The sequence below is a fragment of the Gadus morhua genome, chromosome 16 (genome assembly GCF_902167405.1).
Source record: "Gadus morhua chromosome 16, gadMor3.0, whole genome shotgun sequence".
Taxonomy (NCBI): Eukaryota; Metazoa; Chordata; class Actinopteri; order Gadiformes; family Gadidae; genus Gadus; species Gadus morhua.
In genome coordinates, this window is record NC_044063.1 from 32705484 (window position 1) to 32728620 (window position 23137).

At 44.2% G+C, this 23137-nt stretch overlaps 1 protein-coding gene across 7 annotated transcripts in view; it reads right to left on the reverse strand.

Moving 5' to 3' along the window:
* mpp4a (MAGUK p55 scaffold protein 4a) overlaps window positions 1-23137 on the reverse strand; it is a 66053-nt gene that overhangs the window by 25267 nt on the left and 17649 nt on the right. For 3 of the 7 annotated variants that reach the window (XM_030381942.1, XM_030381946.1, XM_030381939.1), the window contains 12 exons: window positions 22008-22123; window positions 12013-12090; window positions 11657-11737; window positions 11440-11571; window positions 8440-8521; window positions 5263-5348; window positions 4788-4859; window positions 4057-4253; window positions 3046-3104; window positions 2283-2309; window positions 2128-2157; window positions 2027-2047 (listed from right to left, as the gene is read on the reverse strand). In XM_030381942.1, the coding sequence (XP_030237802.1) occupies window positions 2027-2047; window positions 2128-2157; window positions 2283-2309; window positions 3046-3104; window positions 4057-4253; window positions 4788-4859; window positions 5263-5348; window positions 8440-8521; window positions 11440-11571; window positions 11657-11737; window positions 12013-12090; window positions 22008-22118 (976 nt within the window). In that variant the 5' untranslated portion in view covers window positions 22119-22123. Of the gene's footprint in view, window positions 1-2026; window positions 2048-2127; window positions 2158-2282; window positions 2310-3045; window positions 3105-4056; window positions 4254-4787; window positions 4860-5262; window positions 5349-8439; window positions 8522-8742; window positions 9816-11439; window positions 11572-11656; window positions 11738-12012; window positions 12091-22007; window positions 22124-23137 lie in introns of those variants that run through there. The other 4 variants (XM_030381943.1, XM_030381941.1, XM_030381947.1 and 1 more) reach the window with 4 other exon arrangements.

Sequence of the window (23137 nt, forward strand, 5' to 3'; positions counted from 1 at the left end):
AAAACCTTTTTTTTTTTTCTTTGGCTCAAAACAAAGAAGCAGTAGCCTGACTGCTATGTTCAAATGACATTTGTTCATAGCAGTCGTTTAATTGCACTATAGGCTCTTTTTTTTGTATCGTCCTGTTTTGATCAGTATATGCCTATGTTGTTATCAATAAAAAATCATTTGCACAAGGCAAGCCGATGCACTTCACCATGTTGATAAGAGAATTAAAATGAGAAGAATTATGGGACAAAAAAATCAAGGGATATTTATCATAGAAAAATTATTTGCGATTAATTGTGAGTTAACTTTTTAAGTATTGACTTATATTTAAATAGAGGGTGCACTGTACTGTCTGCGCACACTCTCTCTCTCGTCTGAAAAATGCTCCCATTCAAAATGCCTTGGTTTACATTTCGTTCTGTGAAGCACGAAAACATCGGAGAAACGCTCCCATTCAGAATGCATTGGTTTACATTTCGTTCTGTGTAGCACGAAAAAAGTAATCTTGAAAAGACAGTCTTGCTCTGGGACACGATTCAATAGATTAACGTTTGTGCGCATGAGCACGAAATCGCGTGATGCCGGGTTCCATGTGGACGTCAGAATACACAATAGGGGGTCAAACAATCTTAAGTGGCGTCACATCCTATGCCACACCACCATCGTGGAGAGATGCCACCATCATTATTGACTGCTTGAATGAAAAAATGGTGAGCTTTCAACAAATAATCGAACCGATTTCGAATGAAACTAAACTACAGTTTTGGTTTGCTTTACCATGTGTCAAATTTTGACAGAAAGAAAATTGGAGTAGTTTAATTTAAGGCATTCCGCCAGAAAGTCTTTAGGAAGTCAGGTGACGCAGTATAAAGAGCGAAAATGTACATGAATGGAGGAACTAGTGGTGGATGAATGGGTCAAACAGGACTTTCCCCATTCCACCATTTGAGGTTCATGTCACGTATTATTTTCAGTACTACTACTTGGCTAGGTTCAGGTGACACAATTTGAGGGCTAGGCTATTGCCACAAGCCCTGAAGACAAATTTATCACATGTGCTGTCAGCACAAAAATGGGTAACCATTTGAGTAAATAATTTGGTTAGTAAGTGGGTTTAGTTTGAAGTATATATCGGCTATAGGTAATCTATTTTCACAATTTCACATTGAAACTAGTTAGATCATATACCTGACCTTTTTTGACGAAATGTCCAAATGTATCGTTTCTTTACATTAATCGGCTGCGGAATAACCTTTTGGCTAAGAAAACTATCTTGGTCGGAACAATGAATAAATAGCACAGAGAAATGTCCCAGCACACACTGAAACAACGATGCATGTCAACCACTCACTGCAACACAATTGACGAAATAAAAACATCTCCCTAGTCCGTACAGTCCACCAAAAAGTAGCGATGGATGACAGTAGGCTACTAAGCAAAAGCTGGAGGAAACAATTCCCTACTATGGATTCTTTCATGTCATGTGCAGTATTGTGGGATGCATCGAGACGATAGAATTCCTCACATTTCATTTGGATGTTTCTAACATCCAAAACACAGACCCATGCCTCACAAAAAGTCCATGTGTGCGTGGCTTGCTCTTGAGTTCTCTGCAGACAGTGAGGCTGTACTGCTCTCCTTTGCAACCAACATAAGGCTTGCTGTTTGCATCCACTGAGACAGATTATCTTCACGTGAGAGTTTCAAAATGCAAATAAAAGTTCTTACAGAAACGAGGAAGAAACAATCAAAGTCACTTGCTTCCAAATATTACCAATGAGATTTTATGTTTAAATTATTTTAAATTATCAAGACACATTTTAGGGTCAGGGATTCAATTAGTTCCCTACAGTATTCACTATTACATCACTGTCAACATGAAACTTAAATACTGTCACAATTCCTTTTGATTATTTTCTAACAAATTCAAGTAAAATATTTTTTTACATATTATCTTCAATCATTATTATCTTCAGTTAATTGGTCAGTCATTAATGTTATTTTTGATCAATAAACTGTACTTAGACCCATACATTACCATTATTAAGTGGCTCTTCGTCTGTGAAGAAAGAGTAAATTGTTACTATGTTGCTGGTCAGCCAACCAGGGAACAACATAATCAGATGAACTCTTATTTACCTGCTTTTTCATCCACAGGCCTGGAAACCCCTGGAAACCAATTCAAAGTGATGTCACACCAAACCTCCTCAAACATATCCAGATGCACATCAAATGATAATTAACTAGCATGTTAAATACAGTATATATTCTGAATATTTGTACTGTATAAATACCGTCTATAGAAGGGCCATCAGTCAGCACTGTGGTCCAACATGGGAAAAGAATTACATAGAGTATACTTTTCAACATCAGTGGTTCCCCACCAGTGTGCTGGAGAATATGGTGTGCCTTGAGGCAAGACAAGGATTGGTGTAAAATTCGGTGAGATTGGACACCCATGCTGTCATGGGTTGGTAATCGAATAGATACTTAAGATTTGCTTTAATGTTGATTCATTGTTCCATGAAGAGCAAGTTATTGTGCCATTTCAAGAAATTACAAAAATGTCTTCTTTAATTATGAACCTTTATCAATCTAACACTTAATCTACACATTTATTTGTCATACTTATTTGTGTGTGGCAAACCAACCTGTTAAATATCCTGCAAATTATGTCTGACATTTTTCATTATGACGTCCTACAACTTGGTTAGTGTCTTGAAGTTCTTCTTGGTATTGTGGTGTTGCTGTGGTGTGCCTCCAAAAGGGTTTGATACCACTGGTCTATATTCATAGCGATAGTTTGATAATGTCTGGTAATGTTAGAGTGTGTTGCTAGTGTACAGCAGTGGTTGAAAGTGTCTAGTCGTGATTGGTAGTGTCTAATAGTGATTCATTGTGCTTGATAGTATCTATTAGTGCTTGATATTGATCGATAGTGTCTAGTAGTGATTCATTGTGTCTGGTAGGTATTGATGTCCCATAGATTGCTAGTGATTGGTTATAGTGGTGATTGGTAGTGATTGATATTGGCAGTGATTGATGATACTCATTCACCTTGGCGGATGCAGGTGTCTATGGGAAGAGGTTGGCTCCACCACTGCTCCCTCTGTTTGCTAGAGAATATGAGAGAATATAGACCACCACATGTCTAGAGAATATAGACCACCACATGTCTGGAGAACATAGACCACCACATGTCTAGAGAACATAGACCTCCACATGTCGAAAGAACATAGACCTCCACATAGACCACCACATAGACGAAAACATAGACCACCACATAGACCACAACATAGACCTCTACACAGACCTCCACATAGACCTCCACATAGACCACCACATAGACCTCTACATGTCTAGAGAACATAGACCTCCACATAGACCTCCACATGTCTAGAGAACATAGACCTCCACATATACCTCCACATGTCTAGAGAACTTAGACCTCTACATAGCCTTCCACATATCTAGAGAACGTAGACCACCACATAGACCTCCACATGTCGAGAGAACATAGACCTCCACATAGACCTCTACATGTCTAGAGAACATAGACCACCACATAGACCTCCACATAGACCACCACATAGACCTCCACATAGACCACAACATAGACCTCTACATAGACCTCCACATAGACCACCACATAGACCACCACTTAGACCTCCACATAGACCACAACATAGACCTCTACATAGACCTCCACATAGACCACCACATAGACCTCCACATAGACCTCCACATGTCTAGAGAACTTAGACCTCTACGTAGACCTCCACATGTCTAAAGAAAATAGACCTCCACATAGACCTCCAAATGCCTTGAGAACATAGACCTCCATATAGACCTCCACATGTCTAGAGAATGTAGACCTCCACATAGACCTCCAAATGTCTAGAGAACAAAGACCTCCACATAGACCACATAGACCTCCATATGTCTAGAGAACATAGACCTCCATATAGACCTCCACATTGACCTCCACATATCTAGAGAACGTAGACCTACAATTGACCTCCACATGTCCGGAGTTTCTTGAGCATAGAAGCCAGCCCTGCAGTATACCTCTTGAGCATGCTAGTCGACGGGATGAGGCCGGCGCAGGAAGAGGTGGTGGGCAGCCGTCTTGCCTGCCACCAGTGTCCGTCCGTCTGGTCCACCACCTCCAGCAGCTGGCCCTTCCTGAAGGACATGCCAACGTCAGGGCAGGGGAGGGACCAGTCCTGCTGGGGACTGTAGTCCACCATGGCCCGCATGAAGACCTAGAGAGAGACAGGGACAGACATCAGACTGGAGGGAAGGTGAGAGTAGCATGATGGAGAGATGCCATTTTTCCACTATACTGTACTGTGAGAGAGAGAGAGAGAGAGAGAGAGAGAGAGAGAGAGAGAGAGAGAGAGAGAGAGAGAGAGAGAGAGAGAGAGAGAACTTTATAGGTTGGTTGCTAATTACATTTAAAAAAATACATACAACCAAATGTAATTAGTATCACTGATAGTAAATAAATACTCATCGAGGATGAATGGATGTTAATGGTAGTCGATTAAGATCTTTTTGCTCCTTGAATATGTTGCTAATTTATGAGCCTGCTTACAAGGGACCAGAGGAGGCTAAATGAATGTCGGGCTGCGGTTGGCTACACTGGAGGGAGACGGAGAGAGACAAACAGAGAGAGATCTTTACAAAGGTGATGGCAACACTGGAGGGAGACAGAGAGAAACAAACAGAGGGACAGGTCTTTACAGAGGTGTTGGCAACACTGAAGGGAGACAGTGAGAGACAAAAATAGTCTTTACAGAGGAGTTGGTGGCAGTGGTCTGCGGTTTGTTTGGGATGACTTTGAACAGAATGGTTCCCTGAGAATGAATCTGTCACAAACACAAACACAAACACACACACACACACACACACACACACACACACACACACACACACACACACACACACACACACACACACACACACACACAAATGAATTAATCAGATTCATTTTTGAAATTATTTAAGTCTGTTATATGGATTGCTTCAGGTCCCATGACATTAGGAAGGCTGTTAGGGAAGCTAATTAGGAGAGCTTGTTAGGGAAGGCTGTTAGGGAAGGCTGTTAGGGATGGCTGTTAGGGATGGCTGTTAGGGAAGACCCTTAGGGAAGGCTGTAAGAGAAGCGGTTATTGAAGCTTTCAGGAAGGCTCTTAGGAAGACTGTTAGGGAAGCTGTTAGGGAATCTGTAAGAAGGCTGTTAGGTAGGCTGTTCGGAAGGCAGGGGCGTACCAGTATCTGGATGACCTGCTCCGGCTCCAGACCCTCCACTGGGTTACCATTTACCTCTAGGAGGAGGTCACCAGTGTGGAGAAGACCTACACAACACACAAAGTACACTCACTTAAAGACACTCAATAAATACCATATAAAACAAATACACACACTTTAGACCAAGGGTTCTCAAAGTTTTGACAGCTGAGGGCCAATTTAGGAACCCACAATTTGACTGAGGGCTTCCAAAGGAAAAAAAAATAGAAAAAAAATCGCATTTGTAATCATTTTAATGGTTAGGTTGCATCTCTACAGTTACATGTATCAGTCTGCATCCAGTATAAACACATTTTAAATAACAAATTAGGCAAAACCTGGCACAAACCTTAAGAAACATTGTAAATAACACACAATCCATGGAGTTCTCTGCCCCCTACAGTCAAATCTGGGATATAACAGTCCTGTGTGCATTTCAGAAACTTATTTAGAACAGTCAGTCTCATTGTGCCTTGCTTGAAAACAGAAAAAAATCCCACCTGTAATCATCTTAATGACCAGGTTGCATCTTACAGTTACATGCATTGGTCTGCATCCAGTATATATAATAAATACATTTTAAATAAGAAACTAGGCAAAACCTGGCACACCTTTAGAAAACCTTGAGAAACATTTGAACTAACACACAATCCCTGGGGTTCTCTGCCCTATACAGTCGAATTTGGGATACAACAGTCCTGTGTGTATTTCAGAATAAAAACTTATTTAGAACAGTCAGTCTCAGTGTGCCTTCCTTTCTTATCAGCATGGACCTTATTAGGGGCAATTCCGGCTACCAAATCACCACAGGAAAACCTGCACACACACACACACACACACACACACACACACACACACACACACACACACACACACACACACACACACACACACACACACACACACACACACACACACACACACACACAGGGAGGGGGAGAAAGAGAGACTTTTAAAATAGAAGCTTACCAAACAAGTCATCATCACTAATATCTCATTGCCTGTCATCAATAAGCTTTTCATTAAATCACACAATATTTGTTACTAGGTGAATATACCTTTTTGCATTGGCATGGGACTTGTGGTGCTGTTTTCAGTTGACCACGATTCCTCTGATGTCCGGCTCCATCTCTGTCGTTGCAATACGAAGGACATCATGTAGATGGCCATCTGTAAGCCTGGATCTCAGCTTGGATTTGTTGATGGCCATGGTGGAGAAGGTCTTCTCACAAATATATGTGCTCCCGAATACGGAGACCATTCTGTTGGCATGCTGGCGCAGTGCAGGGTATGTCGCTGGGGAAAGTCCTTTGTAGAACTCGATGAGATTCCTGTCACGATATGCTGCTCTGGCCTCGGAGCTCTCCTGTAGGTCGATGAGCTCAAACTGCATTTGTGCAGGCTTTTCCGCAGGGACACACGAGAAAGGATTTTGGAAGAGGTTGATTGACTTCTCGTGGTTCCTGAAATCAGAGAAGCGGTGTTCGAATTCCTCTCTTAGCTTTTTTATGAGGCTTTGGTTGTGGTCTGAACGCAGGTGATGCAGAACATGGCGCCCATCTGTATCTACGAGCGCCTTGCAGGCGGGAAAATGGGTTAGATCTCCCTGTTTGAGCTGTCCCTGCAGCAGTTACATTTTTCTCTGTAAAGCTTTGACGTCAAATAGTGTGGAAATAAGCTTCCCATGGCCCTGCAGCTTCAAATTGAGATCGCTGAAAGTGTTTACATCACGAGGAGCACTAGGTCACAGAGCCATTTAGTGTCACTTAGCTGTGTCAAACCCTGTCCTTTTGACTCCATGAACTCTCTTATTTCCTTCCTCAAGTTAATAAAACGCTTCAATGTGGCACCTCTGCTCAGCCCCCTGACAGCAGAGAAGTATATCACGTCACCAAAATCGGTCTCAGATTGCTCCAAAAAAGTCTTGAATTGGCGGTGATTCAGACCTCTGTATTTCAGGAAATTAACTGTCTTCACAACAATATCCATGACATGTTCTATTTCAAGCGTTTGAGCAGCGAGGACTTCTTGGTGTATTATGCAGTGATATTTGATTAGTTTCTCACCTCCGCTGTTGGCCACTTTCTCAGAGAGCAGAGACACGGCACCTGCCTTTCTTCCGACCATTGCCGGTGCTCCATCTGTTGTGACACCGACCATAGACGGCAGCCTCACATTGTATACTTCGAGACTGCGACACACAGCATCACAAATGTTGACTCCCCTTGTTCTGTCTTTGATACTCTCCAAATTAAGCAGCCTATTTCAAAGTTCTCCCTGACCGTTCGGATGAAAATCAGCAATTGCACTGTATCGGAAATGTCCGTGCTTTCATCGAGTGCGATGGAAAAGGCTCCCTTTCCTAGTCCCTCCATACGTTGTCCCAGTTGCTCTTTTAGATTGTTTGCCAGATCTTCGATTCGTTGTGCCACTGTGTCATTCGACAAACTTATGTTACAGAGCTTTGCTTTTTGCTCGGGCATACAACGTCAGCCACTTTCAAAATGCATTCTCGCACAAATTCTCAGTCACTGAAGGGCTTGCTCTGGCGGGCTATTTCTTGAGCTACAAAATAGCTAGCCTGTGTTATAGCTGCACTGGGTTTGGTTAGATTTGTGAAAACTGTGCAGCGTAGCCTCTTTTAGGTTGTTCAAGCTTAGCGGTGCGCTCCTCGCCGGTAAATTTGTCATAGGTTTTATGATTGGTATAATAACGGCGTTTTATGTTGAAGTCCTTCAGCATTGCATTAACCTGCTTGCAGATCAGGCACATGACTTTATCCGACCCGTGAGGTACGGCAAAGTAAGCGTATATACAGTTATCTTGAAACCGCCTCTTCTCATCGCCAAAATGACGTTTTATTCTGGAGGGGCCCGGCTCCCGCCCCGACTCCATCATCACAGCTGCAGTCACGGTCTCTTCCCTGAGGCTGTGGCAGAGTGACTGAGGCGGGAAACGCCGTCATGATCCCAGTGGCCTTTCAAAGTAGTGTACAGTTTGAATAAAACTAATGTAACAGGAGTTCATTGAAAGCTTTGTCTTTTCTTTTTTTGTGTCATTGCGGGCCGCCAGGAATGTTTCTGCGGGCGGCCATTGGCCCGCGGGCCTCACTTTGAGAACCAATGCTTTAGACACTCTTCATACACACTTTATACACACCGCTGCGGTCTGCCAGGCCTCCGTGGATGACCCTCGCGATGTAGATCTCCCCTGTCTCCTCATCCCTCTTTATAGTGGCACCCTGGGGGGATGATAGACAGGCAGAGAGACCGTCAGGTAGACAGACAGACAGACAGTGAGACCATCAGGTAGGCAGACAGACAGGCAGAGAGACCATCAGGTAGACAGACATACAGACCATCAGGTAGACAGAAAGACAGACAGAGGGACCATCAGGTCGACAGGCAAGCAGACAGAGATACCATCAAGTAGACACCATCGAATACATCTGCTTGATGTTACCGTTGGAACAGCCAGACCAGATCTAGTGCTGTGGTCATCGAGGAAGGGATGCATACAGAACTGTGAACAGCATCGCTCTTCAACCTTCTGATCTGGGGACCCTGGAGACAGCAGTGTGTCTGTGAGACACATCCACCACGTGGAATCAGTCATCCTTTGTTTCACACCACAGGACCACCAATCCTGGTGTTGCAGTTTTCTTTGTGTTGTCAGGAGCTGGAGGAGAGGGTGCGGGACTCCTGGGAGAGGGAGGAGACTCGGCACGGGAGTGGGGGGTTGTGGTGTCTGCTGGGAGGTGGCCGGGTGAGTTTGGGGAGGGCCTGGCCATCCCCGTCCCCTGCAGCTTCTCAAGCAAATGGGCCAGCAGGATGAGAGCATCCCCATCCTGCACCTCTTTGTCCTACTCGTCCTCCTCATTCTCTTCCTGCTGGGACAGGGGCTGTTTGGTCAGATTTGAGTCTGGGCTAGTGATGGTGCTGACAACCTGCATTCTGGGGAGGAGATGGGAGGCGGGGCTAGATGAAGGGGTGTAGCCAGAGGGGTTCTTCCCAGGGGTAGGGATGTTCCTAGCTCGCTGCAAGAACGGGGAGGTGGGCCGGCTGATGCTGTAGGGGTCCAGGTGATGCTGTGATGCTGTAGGGGTCCAGGTGTAGCCATGGTTACCGCTTCTCAGGGGGCAGTGCTCCAAGGGAAAGCCTCCAGAGGATGGAGAGATCCAGAAGAGGTGAGACCCGAGGAGAGGTGAGACCCGGGAGGGGTGAGAGACCCACGGAGGGGTGAGAGACCCGAGGAGGGGTGAGATCCAGGAGGGGTGAGAAACCCGAGGAGGGGTGAGACCCGAGGAGAGGTGAGGGACAGGATCAAGAGATGGATGAAGGCAGGTAAATGTTGTTTCAAGAATGAATGAAATGAAGCCATAGAGTGCGGAAGAGCATAAGAACAAAGAAAATCAGTATAAAATCATCTGCAGATAAAATACGACATGAATCAAAAATATTAAATTGGTTGTTGCTTTGAATCTCATTTGGAGGATGGAAAGATGGATGTAGATATATGCATGGATAATACCCCACCAGGCAAGGCATGGAGATATTAGAGATGACAATCATGGATCAAGAATGAACTGATGTCTGACCGACCAATCAAATCGCTCTTTACCAGTGCGGGGGGCAGTGTTATAGACCGGGAGAGCAGACGGGTTCAGAACTTGCTCCCAGAATGCATTGGTTTGTTGACATGAGTGACAGCTTCCTGGCGAGGAGTAATAGGGAAGGAAGGGCTGGAGTTCTTTTGGGTGGGGCCTATGGACGGGCCTACCCTCTTCTGTTTCCAGCTCCTCCCCACACCACACCCAGCGACCAAGAACCAAGCGCTCCACAGGCGAGTGGAGGAGCCGTCCATCCCCCAGACTGCTCCTCTGCTCTCCGTTCTTCAGGAACTAGACACAACAGGTATGACATCATGAGTAGTGAACAACAGCACTGATGAGGAAAGACCTGCTCCTCAAGACTGAGCTGTGGTTCAGACTACAAGAGGGGAGAACAGGCAAAAAACCAAAGCCTAAATTAAGTGAGCTAGTTCCAAGTTAGAGCTACACAGAGCATGAAGGGTTTCATTTGGACTCTTGGCAGTGAGAGGACATCTGCTTGGTTCACCGTCAGGGACTGCCATGTCCCAGGCCTACAGTACATGTGAGTTCATTTAACAGGCAAATGTTTTCATTGGCGAACTCCGAACCAAGTTGACCTGAAGCACCAATGACAGCAGCACTTCTGAATTGTTCTTGTATAAACATTGTCTGGGGTCGTACACCTCGCTGTGTTTCTGTACCTCCACTACCAACCACACCATGTCCAGGTTCGCAAAATGAAACTAGTGAGAAGATGTGAAGTAAAAAACATGCTGGGGGCCCTATATAACTATAGTTATTTCCTTGTAATAAATAGCTGTAGTTGTATAGAGGGGAATCTATTATATATATAGATCACATATATCTCTATTTATATGTTGATCACATATTTGAGATATATATAGATGTATGTGGGTCCTCTTGCTCCGTACGATGGACCATGGTGCACCCCGTCGACAGTGTACCGCGACTACAATGCAATTGTATTCAGGAATGCATAATATGACTACTAGTAAAGATATTAAGATATTTGATAAGAGGGCATTTATCCCCTGCAATATGCGACTACAGCTACTAATCTATAAATCATTTAATTTATTGACCTACACACATCAGTAACCTGTGAATCCAGACTTCATCTATTTTCTAATTTTTGTCTGGTCCGCTGCTGGTTCGTCTGTTGTGGGTCAGACGGCTCAGTGGAGCAACTCTCACTGACTACACTGGAGCGTTGCCTTCCTTCGTTGGCATCCATTACCTCCGGATCCGGACGAAACGGTCCGTATCCTTATTTACCGTAGGGTGTGAATGGGCCTTTAAGGCTCAACGCAAGCTACAGGACGCTCTCCTGCCCAGTCTAGCAGGGGGGTTGGGGATACCAGGAACTAACTAATCGCTCAACTATTTATGAAGCCGCCTATGCTATGGTAGATGGAGGCTAGCTCAAGGCTAACTTTAAGCTAACCTCATGCAATTATATGTTCATCCATAAATTATCTGAAGGCCAATTGAAGGCTAGGCTGGAATTAGACTAAGGGGAGCCGGTGGCTAGCCACCGGCCGTCTCACCAGCGGCTGGTTGTTCTTCACCAGGCAGACGATCCTCATGGCGTCCTGGTCTCCTGGAAGCTCTTCTGGTAGAGGAGGTAAGACCGGCTCGTAGTCCAACCGGGCGATGCTGTCATGGGATGACAGGAGGGCCTGCAGCACACACAGACAGCTAGACAGGTAGAGAGAGCCAGACAGGTAGACAGACAGGTAGAGAGAAAGACTGGATGTAACCTACCTGTATGTGTGGTGATTGGAGGATCTCGTAGAGTTCCCTGCCTTCATCAGAACACTGAACCGTTTTCAAGTCATCCATAATCTGTAATAAACACCAGATGATATACTGTTATACATGCCACATTATAATCTGTTACAGTGGCGTAACAAGGCAACGACGGGCCCGTATGGGGATTTGACCGGGGGGGGGGGGGGGGGGGGGGTCAAATGGGGGGGGAGCGATTTATTTATTTATTTATTTTTGGGGCCCCTGATTGGCCCCGGGCCCGTACGCACCCGCATACCCTGCTTATAGTTACGCCACTGATCTGTTACATAATAGAAACAATAATCAAAAACACTCTCTAATTAACTGACTTGGTAGGCGAGCCCGGAGGCATCGGGGAAGGTTGGCCTGTGGTCCATTATCTTAAAGTCCAGCAGACAGTCGTACACCTGGAGACACACCATAGGAAGTTAAATCTGACAAATGACTGCCCCTAGACACACCGCAGAAAGATAAATCTGACCAATGACTACACCTCAAAAACCACAGGAGGTAACATTTGACCAATGATGTCACTGTATAAAAATCATGTAAATTCCCCAGGTGCAAGATAGAGCGCTTCAAGTTCTCCTTCATGCCGGCAGCCATTAGGCTGTACATATGTACGTGTATGTGCATTCATATGCATGAGTGTGTGTTTATGTATGCGTGTATATGTGTATATGTATGTAAATATTTATGCATGTGCAGATAGGTATATGTGTATGTGTGTGTGTATATATATATATATATATATATATATATATATACCCCAATAGTGGTGGGCCGTTATCGGCGTCAACGGCTGCGTTAACGCAAAACTTTTATCGCGCGATAAAAATAATATCGCCGTTAATCTATTTTCAAACACTTCCTTGTTCGGACCCATCACGTGACTGAACTAACCAATCAGAAGCTAGAATTTAGACTGAGTTAAACGTGAGTGAATCAGAGGGGCAGATTCAACAGAATATCCTGACTGTTTTAAATATGTAAACATGTAAACATGTAAGTAATAATTGTGTAACATAAATATGTAAATGATTAACTGACTAAACATTATAAGTACATTTCTAGCAAATTAACTCCAATATAAATTATATTAATTCATTCTACAACTTTCAAATATTTAACTTCTAAACCTTACATTATTATGGATTATTACACGCAGTAATCTCACGCGGTGAATTATCAAATATAATTCACCGCGTGCGTGCTCGGGTGCTCGTGGATTCGTGAAACGTCATCAGTTGTTGCCCGAGCACTGTTCCAATTCGAAGTACGCATCAAGCGAGCACTGTCGTAAAACCCGGAAGTGTTCTTGATGCGTGCTCGATCTCGCCGTTTCATATGGCAAGCCATCCCCGCCAGAAAACGGCATCATTTAGACGCGTATCACCTTCATTAAGCCGTAAAAAACGCCGTAAAATGTAGAAAAACGCCGTATTTTACGCCGTCATGCGCAAAAAAACGCCGCTTTTTACTCCGCAATTAAGCCTTTCAAGAGCGCGCGTAAAAAGCGCCGTTTTGAACCTCAAACCGCGCGTAAAATACAGCGCTTTTGTGCAAATCACAACGCCGTAAAATACGGCGTCTCTCTGGTATGCTAATAATCTCTGCCCTTCTTTTCTCTCAGCCAATGCATTTGAAGTGTTTGCGCCCAATCGCTGAACAAGACAAGCAGACCAAATCAGTTTAGCACAGATCTGGGCCCTGTACCACGAAGCTCGCTTAGAGGGTTAGCGAGGTATGTTGAGCTCCAAGCCTGGGTTAGTTGTACCACGAAAGTCGATCTCTTTTAGCGTCGCTGTATCACCATGGTGACTTATGCTCGCAACCAAACCTGGTCGGGAGCAGTTTTTCGGCTTAGTCTAGCCGGAGATCGGCTACTTAAATCGGCGTGCGCAGCTTCCTAGCCCCTCCTCTGACAATGGCGTCACCATTTGTGGGTGTTCCCGTGGACCCCGGCGCACTTTTCGTACAGGCGTCTCTCCGGAGACAGAGGGTTAAAACTTTTACGGGACAGAACCGATCCCTTGGCATTGTCTGACGATATTCAGATTTCAGACTTTATTGTCATTGTGCAAACAACGAAATTGGGGTTCTTCATGAGAGATACAGATTCTCATCAGAGGGTGTTCGTTATTTGATCGTCCTTTTGGACCTTATGTAGACGATTACTGTTGCGCATTGTGTCTCCGTGACAGTGTGCTAGAGTGGAGGTAGCGCGTCAGTCTTGAATTTCTGTGCGGGGGGGTTCGACTCCCAAGTGATGCAAATTTATGTGAAGCTTAAAAAGTCCTAATTCTCATGCATATGGAATACTTATTCACTAAAGCTTATGGAATTATATTTTTGTGCTTATTTCGAACTTGAACCCATATTTTCAAGGCCGTGCTGGCACCACATCTATGGTGGTAAAATGCATGATGATAGACCGGCGAATTTGAACCCCGGTCGCTAGCGTTCGGGTCTTATACTAATCCACTATGCTACAGCGGCTACCTCTCAGCGGTTGAAAACATGCGATACATTTCTTACATAGGGTGTATTTAAAGTGAATTCCCTAAATGATAGAATAAGGCAGGATGGACGTTGCTTATGCATTTTTAAATCATCATCATTCTATTTGGATTAATGGCGAACAATTCTGCATTTGGCATAGTTATTTTACAGACTATATGCAGAATATTTTCACTTATTTTCACTTTCACTACGCATATAGACTGCTTGATCTATCGTAAAGGTGAGAAAAATGACGCAAAAAACGCCCCTTTCACGTGAAAGCGCACTGAACCTAAAGCGGAAAACCTGGTTCAACTAATTGAATCTAAAGTGAGCTTCGTGGTACCATTTAACTCTGATTGCGAGTTGCGGCTCTGTCGAGCCAGGTTTTCCCAAGAAAGCCTGGGTATGTTCAGCGAGCTTCGTGGTATAGGGCACTGCTTTGAGGAGTTCTCCTCTCATTTGTTGTTAGTTGTAGCGTCATATAGATATATATTAGTAAATCCAGTTCCTACAGTGTGGTCACCGTGGCCGTGGCCCAATCGATAGAGACGCTTGCTCTGTAGGCAAGAGGTTGTTTAAAAATAAATAATAACAATACATATAAAGACGTTTCAAACGTTCCATCTAGTCTCTCGCATTCTACAATGGCCAGCTTTATTGTTTCCCATGGGAGCCGGCGACTTAGTCTGCGAGTGGACGATCTGAAACTAAATCGGAAACTAGATTTCTTCTTCGAAGGTTGTGCTCCACACGGAACCTCCTCACCTTCATAACGGAGTACTTCGGGGCACCAGATTGCTTTAGAGCGGTACTGATCGCGTCGTGTCTTTCCAGTGTCAAATAGTTCACGAATAAAATCACCATAAGGTTCAAGTGCGGCCATAATCCAGGCTACATTTAATTAGGCAGTCTATTGCTGGTTGAGGTGGTTGGCTCTTTTTTCTTCGCTGCGTTCTGCCTTCTGGTGTAGCCTATAACTATAAATGTATCTATTTTTTGTAGGCCCTATTTGTTTTTCTGTTTCGGGTTTTAAAAACCAACACACAAAACACACAAACACAAAATCAAATGCCGTTTATTTGTTTATTCCTTTTGGCCTTTTTCAGTTTCAAAACCAAATCAGAAAAACCAAAAAACAATCCTGTTAATTGTTTTTTCTGATTTTGTTATAAATCGGAATATTCAAAGAACGAACCATACACGGATTCTCCTACCTCATCACTTTACTGACACAAACAATGTGTGGCAGTAAAGGATCATTCCAGGATCATTCCATAGACAAAATTCTTTCCATCTAACTAATTTAATTTAGGAGGATAGTCATTTCACAGATGTAAGTTAACCAAGTATTCTCATTATAGCCTAGTTATATCCTATTTTTGCATATTTATACATTGTATCCTATTTTCATATTTCTTGTGGCATCTGTATTTTTAGCATCTGTATTTTAAATGTAGCTTATATCTTCTTTTTACATTTTACCTTTTGGGCGCTGTATTAGGCTGTGTCTGTATTTATGTAAGAGTTATTTGTATTGTGTAACCTGCTGGATTATGAAAGTTAGTTTGGGGTAGCTAAATAAAGTGTCTGTCTGTCTGTCTGGGGAAAAATGTACGCACGGTGCGTTCAGGATTAGGACTGATATTATGTCGGCCTATAGGCCTAATCAATCGGGTTTTAATATTTGAAGCATTCATATCAGTCTATTCTTTTCGTAGGCTACTCTGCTGTTGGCCTTGATGGGGAGATATTTTTTTGCTTCCATGCACAAATAGTTGAATCCAACAACATTCCTGCGTCTCCCCCTCCTACAGAGCCCATTTAAGCACCGTGTCAGACTCAGTAGACTGTTACAAGCCACTGAACGTTGTTAGAGCATGGCTCCCAAGTTCATCAGTGTCTCTCTCTATGGCTCCCTCTCACTCCTTTCCACTGTGTATTTATATCGATTGAACAAAAGAGGATGTTACGATAACTTAAAATAAAGGCTCCATGGTTGTAATAATTTAAATATAATTAACTTATAAAGCGTGTAACAAGACACCTAGATGATCTGGCTGGCTGACTAAAAAGGCACTGAATTTGGAACTTATAACACAGGAGGTCTGGCTTGCGGACTAAAAAGCATTGCGATCATAAAAGCGTGACCATCTGACAAAAGCACAAATCTGACAATAAATGGATTCGATCCGACAACCTCTTGCCTCCATAGCAAGCGTCTCTATCGATTGGACCACGGTCATCACAATGTTCAAACTGCATTTACTAATATCACGCTACAATTAACGCCAAATGAGAGATCTGTGCTGAACTGATTTGGTCTGCTTGTCTTGTTCAGCGATTGGGCGCAAACACTTCAAATGCATTGGCTGAGAGAAAAGAAGGGCGGAGATTATTAGCATACTAGAGAAACGCCGTATTTTACGGCGTTGTGATGTGCACAAAAGCGCCGTATTTTACGTGCGGTTTGATGTTCAAAACGGCGCTTTTTACGCGCGCTCTTGAAAGGCTTAATTGCGGCGTAAAAAGCGGTGCTTTTTTGCGCATGACGGCGTAAAATACGGCGTTTTTCTATGGCAAGCCATCCCCGCCAGAAAACTGCATAATTTAGACGTGTATCACCTTCATTACGCTGTAAAAAAACGACGTAAAATGTAGAAAAACGCTGTACTTTACGCAAAAAAGCGCCGTTTTGAACATCAAACCGCGCGTAAAATACAGCGCTTTTGTGCACATCACAACGCCGTAAAATACGGCGTTTCTTTAGTATGCTAATAATCTCCGCCCTTCTTTTCTCTCAGCCAATGCATTTGAAGTGTTTGCGCCCAATCGCTGAACAAGAGAAAGCAGACAAAATCAGTTCAGCCAGCACAGATCTGCTTTGAGGAGTTCTCCTCTCATTTGTTGTTAGTTGTAGCGTCATATAGATATATATTAGTAAATCCAGTTACAACAGTGTGGTCACCGTGGCCGTGGCCCAATCGATAGAGACGCTTGCTCTGTAGGCAAGAGGTTGTTTTAAAAAATAAATAAAAATACATTCGCGTCCTCGGCAGCCAGTCAGTTTCGTTCTCAGTGGGTGCTGGTCTCCGCCAGGGCTGCGCCTTGTCACCAATCCTGTTTGTGATATACATGGACAGGATATCGAGGCGTAGTCGTGGTGGGGAGGGGTTGCAGTTCGGTGGTCTGAGGATCTCGTCACTGCTTTTTGCAGAAGATGTGGTCCTCATTGGATCATCATCGGCCTGTGACCTTCAGCACTCACTGGATCGGCTGGCGGCCGAGTGTGAAGCGGCTGGGATGAGGATCAGCACCGCTAAATCTGAGGCCATGACTCTTAGCAGGAAACCGGTGGATTGCTTACTCCGGGTAGGGAATTAGTCATTAGCCCAAGTGAAGGAGTTCAAGTACCTCGGGGTCTTGTTCGCGAGTGAGGGTACTATGGAGCGTGAGATTGGCTGGAGAATCGGAGCAGCGGGGGCGGTATTGCGTTCGCTTTACCGCACCGTTGTTACGAAAAGAGAGCTGAGCCGCAAGGCAAAGCTCTCGATCTACCGGTCGATCTTCGTTCCTATCCTCACCTATGGTCATGAGGGTTGGGTGATGACCGGAAGGACGAGATCGTGGGTACAAGCGGCCGAGATTAGTTTTCTCAGAAGGGTGGCTGGCGTCTCCCTTAGGGATAGGTTGAGAAGCTCAGCCATCCGTGAGGAACTCGGATTAGAGCCGCTGCTCCTTTACTTGGAAAGGAGTCAGCTGAGGTGGTTCGGGTATCTTGTAAGGATGCCCACTGGGCGCCTTCCTTGGGAGGTGTTTCAGGCACGTCCAGTGGGAAGGGGGGGGGGGCTCGGGAAAGACCCAGGACTAGGTGGAGAGATTATATCTCAACACTGGCCTGGGAACGCCCCGTCAGAGCTGGTCAATGTGGCCCGGGAAAGGGAAGTCTGGAGCCCCCTGCTTGAGCTGCTCCCCCCCCGCGACCCGACCCCGGATAAGCGGACGAAGATGAGATGAGATGAGATGAAACCCACGCAAGAATCTCTTGACCAGTGGATGGCTGAAGAGCGGTCTACCATCAGAGCCTGCATGGCCAGCCGAAACGGGTACCGCATAGACCTTGATAGTGGAGAAGACCAAACCTTTTTCAAAAAGGTACTGCAGAAACGCAAGCACGCTTCCCACCTCGCATTGAGATGGGACAGCGTGGTTCCTGTCACACCAATTAGAGAAAGCGCCCCACTTCGCCACATAGAGGGAAGAAGTAGAAGATGCACGAGCAACCTGGATAGTGTTGTTAACCTCTTCAGGCAAACCTTTGCCCTGCAGGATCAACCTCTCAGGAGACAAACCAACAGCCATCCCGATACATCAGGCGGGTGGTGCTCTGTCCCGTGGGCCTGTGAAAGCGCCTGCGATCTGAAAGGTACCGTCTGTGAGAGCCCCGCTAGCTCTGGAAACCACAGAGCTGAGCGGTTCTCCGGAGCAACTATAATGAGGGAAAATCTCTCCTGTCCGACCCGTTCCAGAAGAGGAAGGATCAGCTGGAGCGGGGGGAACGCATACAAGAGATCCCGCGGCTAAGGTGTGTGTGCCAACGCATCCACCCCCAATGGGGGAAGATCCTGAGGGTTGAGAGAGAACCACCGACTGCAGTGTGTGTTCTCCCTGGATGCAAACAGGTCCACCTGATGTGTCCCGAACCTCCGCCAGATCAGTCTGAAAAATGTCGGGATGTAACCGCTACTCGTCTCGGCGGGGAACGCCGCAAGACATGAGGTCCGCCCCGAAGTTCTGGGCACCCGCGATATGCAGGGCTCTTAGGCTGAGGAGATACTGATGAGCCCAAAGCCCGAGCTCGACCGCCTTTTTGTGGAGAGCAGAGGAGCGCACTCCCCCCTGTCTGTTTATGTACGCCGCCGCCGACACGCTGCCTGTCCTGACCTCCGACTGAGTGGGAGAGGCACGTTCCTCCCCAACCCGTCAACGAGGCGTCCGTGAAGACCACTACGTAGGACGTCACTCTGCCCAGGGGAACACCCCTGAGAAGTGCAGGGTTTTTTTCCCAATATCCAGGCCTGGTGACACCGAACGGGGTACGAGGTGCACCCTGAGCTTGTGTCGCATGGGGACCAACCGTTGGCAAGCAAACCACCGCTGGAGTCTGCGCATAAAGAGCTGACCCAGGGGAACCACGGGATGGGGGGCTGCCATCAGCCGCAGCAGGCGCATGGTGGACAGTGGGGTAACGTTTCTGCGAACGCGAAAGCGGGAGAGTGCTAACAGGACGGCCTCTCATCGAGGAGGCGAGAGCATCGCTGTCATGGTGGCTGAGTCTAGGCAAAGCCCCAAATAGACTATCTACCGGCTGGGGAGCGGGGAGCTCTTTTCTCAGTTTATGGCAAAACCCAGGAAAGAGAGATGGTTTATCACCGTCATGGTGTTCCTTCTCGCAGCTTCCTCTGAGTTGCTCACAATAAGTAGGTCGTCGAGGTAGAAGAAAACCCTCTTTCCCTGACGCCTGAGCGTTCTCAACGCCGTCTCCACACACCTTGAGAAGGTGCGCGGGGCCAGGGAGTAGCCGAATGGCCGGCACTGCTACTCGTACGCCACCCCCATGAAGGCAAAGCGGAGAAACTTCCTGAACGCCTGCCGAACAGGGACGTGGAAGTAAGCATCCTTGAGATCCAGCGATGTGTGTGATATCCCTAGCCTGGTCTCCACTAGAGACCTGCGCGGGACTGTTTTCTTCATCCCGCTCCTGCCCGCTCCCGCTGATTTTCTGACCATTACCGCCCGCGCCCGCAACGTGTGTGTTACACTCCCGCCCGCTCCCGCAATGTGCATGTCCACTCCCGCTTGCACCTGCAAAACTCGGAGAATTTATGCCCGCACAATAATAGAGATGCATTGATTTTGTGTCTTCTCCTGTCCCGCAGGAGAAAACACTTAATTATATAGGCTATTAAAAAGAGACTCATGGGCTGCGTGTCTTTTGACGCACTGGTCTAGCGCTCCTATTTCGTTGTTTTCATTTTTCAATTCAATAAGGGCTGTTTCATATTCTATTCTCCTCTTCTGTAGGCCTATTTTATTTATTTTTCTACCTTTATATAATCACGCAGTGATTGAGGATATTGTCTCTTTTCCTAGACGGCGTAGCCTACATGAAATAGAACAGATAATTACAGGGATAATAATCTCAGTCATTTATAAGGATGACAGCGTTGCCACAGACCACTCACTATTGACATTACTTTTAGTCACGTTGTGTCAATTCATTCCAATGAAATGGCTTCAAGTGACAGAAAATGAACTTGCTTACTAACCATTAGATGGGTAGACTACCAAAACAGCTGTAGGTATTGTTATGAGGGGTATTTTACAGCTGTTGATAATGTTATAGTTTACAGATGTAGGTAATGTTAAGTGGGGTAGTTTACAGCTGTAGATAATGTTATGTGGGGTAGTTTACAGCTGTAAATAATGTTATGTGGGGTAGTTAAAAGCCATAGATAATGTTATGTGGGGTAGTTTACAGCTGTAGATAATGTTATGTGGGGTAGTTAAAAGCCATAGATAATGTTATGTGGGGTAGTTTACAGCTGTAGATAATGTTATGTGGGGTAGTTAAAAGCCGTAGATAATGTTATGTGGGGTAGTTTACAGCTGTAGGTAATGTGATGTGAGGTAGTTTACATCTGTAGGTAATGTGATGTGAGGTAGTTTACAGCTGTAGATAATGTTATGTGGGGTCGTTTACAGCCGTAGATAATGTGATGTGATAGTTTACAGCTGTAGGTAATATTATGTGGGATAGTTTACAGATGATGTGATGTGGGGTCGTTTACAGCTGTAGATAGTGTTATGTTTGAAGTTTACAGCTGTAGATATACCTGTAGATATACCTGCCCAGGCGGTATACACATACTACCAGCTCTCCAGAGAGGCTCGTCTGGTCCATATTTCTACACAATAGGTGAATAAAAGTAACCTGTCCTAAACAATAGCCTAACTCAAATGCAATTAACCGGTGATGTCTCATGTTTCAAAATGTACCAATGGATTACAATTTATTTTTGTGTATATTTTATGATGGGATTATTCCACTACTACTACAACAGTCATAAGCAAGGAAAGAACTGCTTGGCCAACCGAGCTCTGGTGTTGGTGTACCGCACAAATACATAATACAGGTTAAACAGACTTAACATAGTCTGTATATAACAGGTTAAACTGACTTAACATAGTCTGTATATAACAGGTTAAACTGACTTAACATAGACTGTATATAATACAGGTTAAAGTGACTTAACATAGACTGTATATAATACAGGTTAAACTGATATAACAAAGACTGTATATAATACAGATTAAACTGATTTAACATAGAATTGATAGAATACAGGTTCAACTGACTTAACATAGACTGTATATAATACAGGTTAAACTGATTTAACATAGTCTGTATACAACAGGTTAAACTGATTTAACATAGACTGTATATAATACAGGTTTACTCTGACTTAACATAGGCTGTATAGAATACAGGTTAGTTAACATCAGGTTAAACTGACTTTCCGTATGTGTGCATTGGTGAAACTATCGCAGACTTTTTTGGCCTACAGAATAGTAGAGTAGGACTGGTTGAGGTTTAGAGATACAGTTCTTTGGTATTTCTGGCATCCCTCAAACGGACAGACAGACAGACAGACAGACAAAAAGAGGGTTACACAGGCAGTTAGACAGAAAAACAGATAGATAGATAGACAGACAGACAGACAGACAAACAGACAGACGAATCCGTTGACAGGTGTGTTACCTTGAGAAGGCCATACAGCCATGGGGCCCGTAGCAGCGTGTGGAGAAGCTGAGCTCCACTTATGTTCCTGGTGACTGCTCGACGGATCTCCTCCACTACACTGGTCAGCATCTTACCTGGAGGTCAAATAACATCTAAAGATACTATATCCTCCACCACGCTGGTCAGCATTTTACCTGGAGGTAGCATAGCATCTATACATACTAAATATATCTATTATATAATATACTTATATAATATAGATCAGGGGTCACCAACCTTTTTGAACCTGAGATCTACTTCATGGGTACTGAGTCATACAAAGAGCACCCAGTTTGATACACTCTTCTGAAATTACAAATTTGCTCAGTTTGCCTTTAGTTATATATTATTATTAATAGTTAATAATACTCATCTATGTGAAGACACTGATCATGTTAATGATTTCTCACAATAATTACCAATGACTTAAAAAAGGTGGGAAACTAATTATATCAATATTCAACTTATTTATATTAATCTCACCAATTGTTTACATTTTCAGATATAAAAAAATAAATAATCACTAGCCAGTGACAAACCTTTTTAACAAATCATTAACTACGTTGCATCATTTTTGAAGAAGTTATCAATTATGTAATGTTTAAGAAAAATCAACTTACATATTTTTAAATAAATCTATCACATTTTGAACTATTGACCAAATCTGCTTCATTTTTAACATAATGATATGTTACATCATGAACACTCTTTTGAATTGAACAATCTTTCCAAATTTTAATTCACAACATTTCATAGGAAAAATCTCAGATTTTCACTAGCCAGTGACAAACCCTTTTAACAAATCACTAACTATGTAGCGCCTTGTTTGAAAAAGTTATTAATTATGTAATGGTTAAGAAAAATCAACTTACATATTTTTAAATAAATCGATCACATTTTGAACTACTTACCAAATCTGCTGCATTTTCAACAAAATTATATCTGTTTCATTTCATGAACACTCTTTTGAATTGAACAAAATTTTGATTAAACTTTGCCACTGAGAACATCTGGTATTCAGATCGGTTCATTGTTAGTGGGAAGACTGGCATTGCATGCTGTTCACCAGTGTATTGTAATCTGGTGTGTAACTTGACACTGCAACTCTG